Source organism: Myodes glareolus, chromosome 13 (genome assembly GCF_982192425.1).
Source record: "Myodes glareolus chromosome 13, mMyoGla1.1, whole genome shotgun sequence".
NCBI classification, from domain to species: Eukaryota; Metazoa; Chordata; class Mammalia; order Rodentia; family Cricetidae; genus Myodes; species Myodes glareolus.
In genome coordinates this window covers 43,194,855-43,205,218 of record NC_142038.1, presented here as the reverse complement: position 1 = coordinate 43,205,218, position 10,364 = coordinate 43,194,855, and the positions used below count along the sequence as shown (strand labels likewise).

Genomic DNA, 10,364 nt, shown 5'->3' with positions numbered 1-10,364 from the left:
TTTAATAACAAGGTTATGTTGTTCACTGGTTGTCTTGAGTAATCCAACTTGAGATGGAATTTTAGTACTCTGCAGCTTCAATCTGATCTTACACCACTTCTTCACATAATGTCTTGATCGACTATAGTTTTTCCGCAAGTGTAAGTGACTTACTATATTCAGTATTCTTTCAAATGCTTTGTACAAGGGCTGCTTCTCCTGGTGGCAAACTAAAGGTGTAAGTATTCACAAAGTGATTCAACAATGTACAGATTTCAAAACAACTGGGAGAGGGAATCCACAAAACATGCGATATTCTTACATTTTGATTCTTTTATTCATCAAATTGTTTTTGCCATAGGAAATTATTAGTCTTCTCAAAACAAGAAATTTACTAAAAACAAGACAACTAAGAAATAATTATTTTGTGAATTCAGAAACAAATCACATCTTGTGTGGGCTGAGTTTCTACATCCTCTGACATAAAAAAAATGATGGAAACTTTCCCAATTACATTAACAAAACAGAAAGAACAGGAGAATTCGTTGCATTTTTAAATCCATTTCATAGAATCAGCACTGAAAATAATGTTTGAATTTTAGTTCGCCATTTTGGAACCTTAAAAGAAAAAGAAACAGTTAGATCATTATACTACAAGTCTTATATGAAACCTGCCAGGGTTCCTCACAGTAAGAGTTTTTGTGTGGTGGACTAAGCATGGTAGGTTCTGTTTTCTAAAGATAGAACCTATCTTAGGTCCCACACTTTCTAGCTCTCCCTTCTTTTCTGTAGACTGATGATCACACTTGTTCAATGTGATTCTATAAAAACAGACATGACATAACAATGGTTTGTGAAAAAACAGAAGCAACCTTATCTGTCTTAGAGTGAACTGACATCATTGCCCACCTGTCATCTAGAGAATAGCTTTTGATCCACTCTACTGGCTTAATACTGATTTTCTTTTTTATGCCTCACTAATGGTACCAACTCTCATTTTGGAACTATATGTTCAACCAAGTCTTCATGAGATTGGCTTCAGAGGCTGGGTAGCCACCGAAGCAGGTGCTGTATATTTTCCAACACTCAGCTCCCTAAGAGAAGTACCACTTTTGACAATACCTGTAGAACAAGAGACATCCTCTGATACTGTTCGTTGGCCCTGTGATCTGTCTACTAATAACTTCTGCTGAATTTAATCCCCTTGGTTTCTCCCTCTCGCATCATCTTGCCTTCCTTGCTCCATGTTCTCATTCAAATAATAGTTTTGGATAATTTCTACAAGAAGGAAACTGTTTTATTCTGTTGTTGAACTTTAATTGGAATGGTTTAGGTTTTTTTTCCTTAATATAGAGTCCATTGCTTATTTTGTGGTCAAACAAATGCATGGATGTTCAGCTTAAGTTAAAGGTAAAAGAATGGAAATATATTCATTTATACTTTATATTGATTCATTCTATCTTCATTCATTTTATTTTTCCTGAATGATCTGTGGTCATAACAGCAAAATCTAGAAAGAATAAGTAAATGTCCTACACAAATAGAAATAACAAAATATAAGCTAAGTGGTGATGGTACGTGCCTTTAACTCAAGGCAGAGGCAGTTGAATCTCTGAGTTCAAGGCCAGCCTGGTCTACAGACTGAGTTCCAGGATACCCAGGGCAACACAGAGAAACCCTGTCTGGAAAAACGGGTGTGTTTGTGTATGTGTGTACATATATACATATATTCATGCGTATATATATATATACATATATATATATATATTATTTGTAACAAAGATACTATCTTGTGGAAATTAAAATCAAGAGCAAAATTGTCTTTAAAAATACTAAACAGGGACTATGGTTTTCTGGGCTTATTTGATGTCTATATGTCTTGGTGATCGTCGAGAATGATTCTGAAGATATTCCACCATGAAATCCTTTTGAATGGTGATTTCATCATATATAAATAACATTCAAATCCCACATTGTTTCAATGCATTAAGTTATTGTCAATATTGTTTTTCAAGAAATTATTGACTAAGGCAAAAGTATTTAATAAGAATAACTATAAAGGATTTTTGTTTGCTTGTTTGTTGATTTTTTTTACCTTGATTCAGTGCAAAAAGCTAAATAATTATCGTAGGTGTTGCCATCTGATCCACAAACAGGTAAGTAATCTTTGGTACAATCTACTCTTCTATCTCCGTCAGAACAGTCAGTCTATAAAAGTCAGAGATATTTTTTAAAAAGTAAAAACAATAATGACAGAAATAGAATTTTTATCTCCTACATGCTATGAATATCCTGATGTATAAAATTTATCTAAGTTGCTTTTAGATTTGTATGTCTGGATATTCTGATTTGAACACCAGAATTTGAATATGAAAATAATTCCTGAAACATAGACTGAACACTACAATAATTCCTTTTTTGATTAATTCATAAAAGTAGCCACACCACAAGTTCAATTCATATGTTTTTACTTTCATTTCTTTTACATTATTTTTGAAGGATAATTGCACAATTTCCCATGTAAGTATCTGGTTTCAGACATTTCTAATGGTTCTCAAATGCTTTCTTGAATCCATACAAAAACATTAGTCTTTTTTCTTGAAGATTAACATTCTAATCTCTTCAGCCTAGGAGACTAAATGTTTCTGGCTTCCTTCTGTTACCCCACCATCTTCACCTAGAACATTTTAACTCTTTTGTGGCTTCAGGTTAAAAGCCTTTTCTATTTTGTCAAAATCCATACCACTTTTACCATGTTATATATAGTTTATTTACTCCCCACATTCTGAACTCCTCACTTATCACATATTTCTTCAAACACTCTGAGCTACCACAAATTAGTATTCTCCATACTCCCTTATACCAAACACTGCATTGATAGAGAAGACAGCATTTACAATCATGCACTCTGATGTCATCACAAATCGAAAGGTTAAAAGTTTTGTTTTGTTTCTTTTAAATCAATACATCTTGTGTTAATCCTTTTGGTACTATATAATATATTATGATGGGTGCAGGTTATAATCATCCAAATGGAAGCCCACCTTACATCTCTCATCATATTTAACTTTGGAGCGTGCATCTGCAATCAGAACAGAGGGGAAAACAATAACAACAGTAATGACATTTTGACTTTTAAAATTAAAATTTGATATTTAATTGCAACCAAAATTCTTTATAGTCCTAGACTACATAAACACACAAGAGAGAAGTGATTAAATTGCAATATGCAAACGTGTGTATGGCTGCTATAACCTTACTGATGTCATAAACTCTAAGATACCAATGTGTGTAATTCTAGGATAACTGTTGAAACAGATCTTTCCCTTACTCCACAGATAAGGAAGCTGAAATGAAAGCCTGAGGTCTACATAAAGCCTTGGAGTAGAACCTCAAGGAAATTCCTTCCAACTGATCTAATTTAATACTTTTAAAAAGGTATCATTTTTTTCTATGAAATATCTTACATTAAGAAGAAAAACATCCTTGGGATCCTCTCAGTTTTTCCCAGTTGGATCCTCTATTTTAGCATGACCCAGTTATTGCAGCTACTGAATGATCAAAGATTTTTTTCAAGGACAAAGAAATAAATACTTACCTGAGAAAGGGCTAAACATCGAAATGATTAGTAAGATAAACTTGATCACTAGAATGAAATCCATTTGGCCTGATATCAACTTTCAATGAAACTAGGAGAAAATAAATAGATTGAAATATCAATTATGTAATAAATTTACAGTTACAGTAGATGGTGAAACGGTATCACAAGGCTACTGCTCAGTCTTTTTGAAGATAAAGAATGCTTCGACAGAGTTGAACTTTCTGTATCACCATTTGTCAAAACAAAATGACAATACACAAAGAATTTATGTACCTGCACTAAAATATAATGATCAGCAAAAAAGATAGCAAAACATCCTCAAACAACAACAGGTTAGCTGTCTGTCCCAATATATTAAAATAGATGACATTTTGCATCATTTTGTTGAATAGCAGTAGTTATTGTGAAGCTCATGTGGGCAGGCTCATTTCTCTTTGTTATTGAATTTGTTATTCTCTTTGTTATTTGAATTGGTATCTCATGTTCACAGAATTACCATATTGTATGCAGCCATACACCTAATGACGTATTATCAGGTTGTTTCTTGGTTGCAGCTTTACAAGCCAAATGATTATACATCTCATACACAATGGTGGTAATTTTGCTCTCTCTTCAGCAGCTTAGGGGTATGGTATGGTTAGCTCATTGCAGTTAAAAATTTCACTTTTGAATTTCTACCAAATTACAACTTTGAAACTAAAATCCAATACAACAACTTGTTCATTCCTGCTAAACATTTGAACTGTATCTAAAATGTTTTGCTTAACTAAACATGATAAATGTTTTTGCTAAAACTCCATGAGGTTTTATACTTAGTTATAAGATTTTTTAATTAATTTTTGCATATTGTACAAATAAAAAATCCATTTTAAACACAAAGGTATTTAAAGGTTCAAGCACTATTTCCCTAGTAAATTGTGATTTTGATTGTGTCAAAATCTCTTGTACATTTTCATTCAAATGATGTTAATCTTGTTCTTTACTGATCTCCATTGGTCTAAATATTGCATTGAGGCACATAGCAATGTCTTGATTATTGTAGTATATAAGAAATATTAAAACATATATGGTCTCAGAACTTTAAATCAATCTGTTGCCTTTATCATTTTTGAAAATCCATGCGGATAATCGGGGTGTTTTGCCATCACATGAATTTTAGAATATGTTTGTTAATTTATGCTATAGAAGTTTCTGTTAGCATTCCAATAGGGATTATTTTGTCCTGTGAAGGAAAATTACATCTTAACTCAAGTTCTAGTGATCACTAAAAATTTAAAATCCTTTGTTGCTGGGGACCATGTGACTTCTTCAGGGGATATGACCTGAGAATAACACAAACAAGTTCTTGCTATTTAGTCCACAGGATGATAGGGGGAAAACTTGGTATATTCCCCATAGGAGGTAGGGTGGAATAGAATGAAAAATGAATTGATTCAGCCTTGGCTGATGAGTTCATTGTGAGAGCTTAGATTTGACTCGAGGTGAACATTGACCACTAGAGCTAAAATTCTCTTTCGTTTTGTATGATGCTGTAACTGCAAATGCTGCTAGCTAGACACACTGTTTTACCTGTAGGTGTGCCTAGATAGGGAATTTTCTTTGTTACGTGCTACATTTCTTATGTTTCTATTATTGAAGCTATGAATCAAATCGGTAATGATTAGTCATAATGATTAGCTATGAATCAAGTCGGTGATGATTAGTGGTGTGAAGGGGATGGAAAGGAAAGGAGGTAAGGGAACAAACCGGCAACTATTTAATTATTATTAGAAACTTTAGGAACAGATATGATTGTAAAACCGTTCATGAAAACTATTGAAACTGTACAAATAAAAATGGTTCAGGCTCTGCGAGGCCACTTGTTTGAAACAGGTGCTCAGAGTTTCACCTTTACTCTGCCTTCACACATCCGTCCCAAGTCATCATACCCACTGGGAATTAGAAGTTAATCTCCCAGCATTTTGTGAGATTTAGTTCATTCCTGGTTGAATAGTGTGATGCATAATGCAAAATTCTACTACAAATGACTTTAAGCTGTAACTCTCCAATATATATACATATAGAGCAGACCAGTAATATCAGGACACTGATCTCTCTTTCAGTTCCATGACACACTCATCTTAGACTTTCTAAAATAAATTGTGTGTTCCATTACATTTTCTACAGACAATCATGGCAATTTTTAGTAAGGGTGGAATTACTTTTTTCTTGCATTAGGAGAAATTATACTTTTCCTTCTTCTCCATGTTATTGGGTAGAATCCATAAGAATTATAGCCAAGAAAGGAAAAAATTAAAAACAATTTTCTTGCATTTTTCTTTTGCTTAAAAGCATAAGGAAAGTTTCAGAATTCTTGCAGAGTTTATTTGTCAGGATTGGGTTATTTGCTTCTCTCAGTTTCTGAGGATATTTGGCTCTATACCAACAGTAGTCCAATCATCAACAGTTTTATACACACACACACACACACACACACACACACACACACATACACACACACACACACACACACACACACACAGTCCATATTTTTAGATGTGTGTCAAATAGTCTTTTATTTCCTTAGTGCATGGAAATGATTACAACTGCTAACTGAATTTTGCTACTATAAATTACAAGGTTTGATCTTCAAATGTTAAATACACATTGCAATATGAAATGAATTTTACTTGTATTATATACTTAAACTGATTTTTTCTTAGTTGTTAATTTATGCATCTATGTCTGTGGTGGTTTAAATGAGAATGAGCCCTATCTGAATCTCTCTCTGTGTCTGTCTCTGTCTCTCTCTCTCTGTCTCTCTCTCTCTCTCTCTCTCTCAGACTGCTTATGGATCAGGATGTAAACTTTCAGCCCCATGACTGTCTGCCTACCACCATGCTTCCTTTATGACGATGATGAACTAATCCTTTAAAACTATGAGCAAGCACCAACTAAATGCCTTCTTTGTAAGAGCTGACTTGCTCATGGTGTCTCTTCACAGCAATAGAACAGTAGCGAAACAGTATCCAAAAAACACCAGTGCAAAATTAGTGGAATTACAACTGATTATGTAACAGGTTAATAGTTGAATCATAAAAAGCATTTAAAAGCCCCCTCTCTTCTTTAACCAACATCCTATGAAGTTTTATATAGAATCTCTGCCATTTCTTTATCAAGCAATTATCAAAAAAACGAATATACTCCTCGATACTTGCACACAATCATCCCACATTTCTTTCCAAGCCTATCGCTTCCACTACATCTGCGTATGCAGCATGCAGCACTCCACAGGTTATCTACTGTGGTCATATGTCAATAATCCTGTCACACTGCTTACACTTTCCAAGACTATAGAAACTCAAACTGAAGTCCCTCATTCTAGAAGTACTCAAGTCAGACTTTCAGATGAGTTCAGTTTTGGTTCAACCCACCACATTGTAATGCAGTGTCTTCCCAACTAAGTGAAGTTAGTACATAGAGCAATAAATTAATGCTCATCTATAAAATGGAGCAAAGTTTAATAAAAAATACAACACTGTGTGAGTGGATCCTTATAATTGCGCCATTTGATAGACATTGAAGGGACATGGAAAGGTGTAGAAAGATTCTGAGAAAACATAGTAAGGTCATTTGCCTTAGGTACCATCAATACCATTTGCCAACATTGCTCCACATAGTCAGTCTGAATGCACATTATTCACTGAGCACTGCCTCCCTACCGTGTATATTTCTGTAGCTTTGGAGCCTGTCCTGGAACTTACTCTGTAGACCAGGCCTTGAATATACAGAGATCCACTTGCCTCTGCCTCCATAGTGATGGGATTAAAGGCATGTGTCACCACCGCCCGACAATATACTTCTTTATAATCATGTCATCCCTTGCTTTAGTCAGAGATCCTACTCAGTTGACATCCATGTCCCTCTAATGCTCCACTATTGTATTTGAGCACTTTCTTCTCCAAGATACTCCCACCAAAATCTTTTTTATTCTTTCTTACCCAAGCCTTGAAATGGCCAGTTTTCAAAGGCCTTTTATTCCCTTTGGTTGAAAAAGTATTTTATACCAAGATCTAGCTGTTTTTGCTGATTATCATTTACAGGTCCCCTTGGATGACTGAGCAAAGAAAGGGCTATTTATTAATGCTACTGTTTCCATGACACTCCCTCCCCAAAGTTTAATGCTGGCAGAAGAACTGATCTAACCACCTAGAGTACTAATGAAGATGGATCATTTGCTCTCACCTGCCCTGGTGCTCTTATGCAACGAGAAAGAACGCAAGAGCAGAAGCCTCCTGAATATGTGAGATGAGGTGTAAGACACACAGGGAGCACCCCTGTCCCACATTGTCCCTAAGGCCTGAGGACTCTACCGACTTTAGAATCTCAGTGCCTTCTTTGGGAAAATGAGAATTGTCATTTCTAGGATGAATCCTAAATTCTATGAATACAAGTAGATTCAATAAGACATACCTCAGAGTAGGTAGTGAAGACAGAGGTTGGCTGGCATGGAGAAGGGCAATTTTGTTATGCTCTTTCCATAGAGATCCAACCAGAGAATTTTTTAAATTCATCTGTGGGCTTGATTTGCATAACCCTGGTGGCCTAAGATAAAGAGATACATGTGTTCCTTCTGGAGGCCTTAAAGTCACTCAAGCAAAAGCATCAGATAATTTTCAAAGACATTCCTGCATAGGGGGTTGTAGAAAATTTACTCTCATAAACGCAGAAGCATGAAAATAACAAAAATAGCAAAATTCATGATAGATCAAAAAGGAGAGAAAAGCTTCCAAGCAAGGGTCTTGGAAATTCTCAGAATTTCTCTGTACTAGAGGTAATGTTTTATTTTTATAATTTACCACTTTTGATCAGATATTTGTAGATTTAACTGAAGTTATGAAATAGCTGATCCATTTGTAGGACTATGAGGACAGGATCCCTTTCGAATGCTATGCAGAGAAAATGCACAGTACAGCAAATTCTGTGAACTCCTGTTTCTATCGATGGATCACATATGATGGCATATATAATTTTTTATATTTTGTTAATGTTTGTGCTTATATTTTATTCTAGAAAACTAGCGTACATATAAAGTTACCCTGAAAACCTGTCTGTAAGAGTAAAGAATTTCACAGCACACATTATTTACTAACACATTGTTTTTAGTTATACTGGGAAAAAAATATAATATGATCAATGCAATTTGACTCCTGCAAAGTAGGGTACTTGGTAGTTCGAAGACAGGGAAGTAAGCCCACCAGCTGAAAAGGCTTTTGTCTCTTATACCTGACTCAAAGGGGAACTTGGGTTTTTCTCAATGGTTGAGGTTCAACTTTATGAACTATATTGGATTACTTAGCATGTAGGAAGAATGGGAAGCCTTGAGAATGAAGTGTGGTATCTGGAGAGTGGGGCAGCTTGGCATGTATGCATACCAGGGATTCTCAGAGAGGGAAAATCAGGATAGATGGGTGAGTAAGAAGCATACATACAGTACTCATCTGATAAATTCCAGAAGACTGGTGACCCAAGATACAGAGATGCAGGAACTCTTTTCATAGGCTTTACAGCAGCCCACGCAGGAGCTCTAGCGTTGTTTTCAAAGACCTCCCCTTAGAAAGATGTTAGAGAGAGTTTGTCCTCGTAAACAGAGAAGTATGAAGGTAAAAGAAACCTCCCAAACAAGTACCTAGAAAAGAGAAAGAAATTTAAAACAGGGGGAAAAGTTCAGGGATCTGCCGCTAGATTTGTAGCCAGGATAAATAAATACTTAGAATTTTTCTACAAGACAGACTCATATGTGGTAAGAAACTACAGTATCAGAGAAGAAAGGGGATCATACGAGACAAGACAACTTAAGTGAGTGTGAGAATGCTTTAAGAGAAGACAAACTGCCCTGGCAGATAGCCAGGCACATGCTGGCACACACAAGCTACACAGGCACACACAGGCCAGCATATCGACCACACTGAAGGCCCATACTAACAGACTAGCTAAAGCAAGTTGGTAAATATAAAATGGCAAAGACCTCTGACCTCAAGTCTACAAACAAACGTTACATTTGGCCAGGAATAGTTACATGGCACATTATGTCACTGTCTATTTTCATTGACGTCTGAAGTCGGACAATTTGTGCTGACTCAGAACCCATATTGTCTCATGTCAGATATCTATATCAGCATGATTTTGTATAGACATCAGTTCCCTACAACAATAAGATTTGATTGGAATGACTTCTTTTTATGTTTCAACATTTTGTTGTTGTAAAATATTATTTTAAGGCGTGTTGAGTTACATTTGTTTATGTTGTGGAATATTTGTTTAACAATACAAAGATTGTGGCTTTTTTGATTTTTTAGAAACAGGGTGTCTCTGTAGCTTTCGAGTCTGTCCTGGAACTAGCTCTTGTAGACCAGGCTGGCCTCAAACTCACAGAGATTTGCTTACCTCTGCCTCCCGAGTGCTGGGATTAAAGGTGTGTGCCACCATGGCTCTGCTGACTGTTTCATTCTTTTATGTATCATTCGTTTAACTCTGTGAAGCTGTGTTACTTGCCTGCCTAAAACAACTGCTTGATCTAATAACAAAATGAATGGCCAATAACAAGGCAGGAGAAAGGATAGGCAGGGCTGGCAGGCAGAAAGAATAAATAAAAGGAGAAAAAGAGAATAGAGAAGAAGCAAGAGAGATTGAGGAGCAAGAGAAGGTGGACTCCAGGGGCCAGCCACCCAGCTACACAGCAAACCATGGAGAAAGAAGTAAGAAAGGGCATGTGGGATGAAGATAAAAGACCAGAAGCAAAAGG

The 10,364-nt window shown here is 35.7% G+C and overlaps 1 protein-coding gene across 1 annotated transcript; it reads right to left on the bottom strand.

Annotated features, from left to right (window-relative positions):
- Positions 1 to 294: 294 nt before the first annotated feature.
- Positions 295 to 8,147, bottom strand: LOC146891756 (ovomucoid-like). The gene is made up of 5 exons (XM_085676552.2): positions 8,033 to 8,147; positions 3,578 to 3,668; positions 3,024 to 3,061; positions 2,075 to 2,187; positions 295 to 597 (listed from the first exon to the last, which is right to left on the bottom strand). The coding sequence occupies exons 2-5, from the start codon at positions 3,639 to 3,641 to the stop codon at positions 552 to 554; spliced, it is 261 nt and encodes an 86-aa protein (XP_085532678.1). The 5' UTR covers positions 3,642 to 3,668; positions 8,033 to 8,147; the 3' UTR covers positions 295 to 551.
- Positions 8,148 to 10,364: the final 2,217 nt, after the last annotated feature.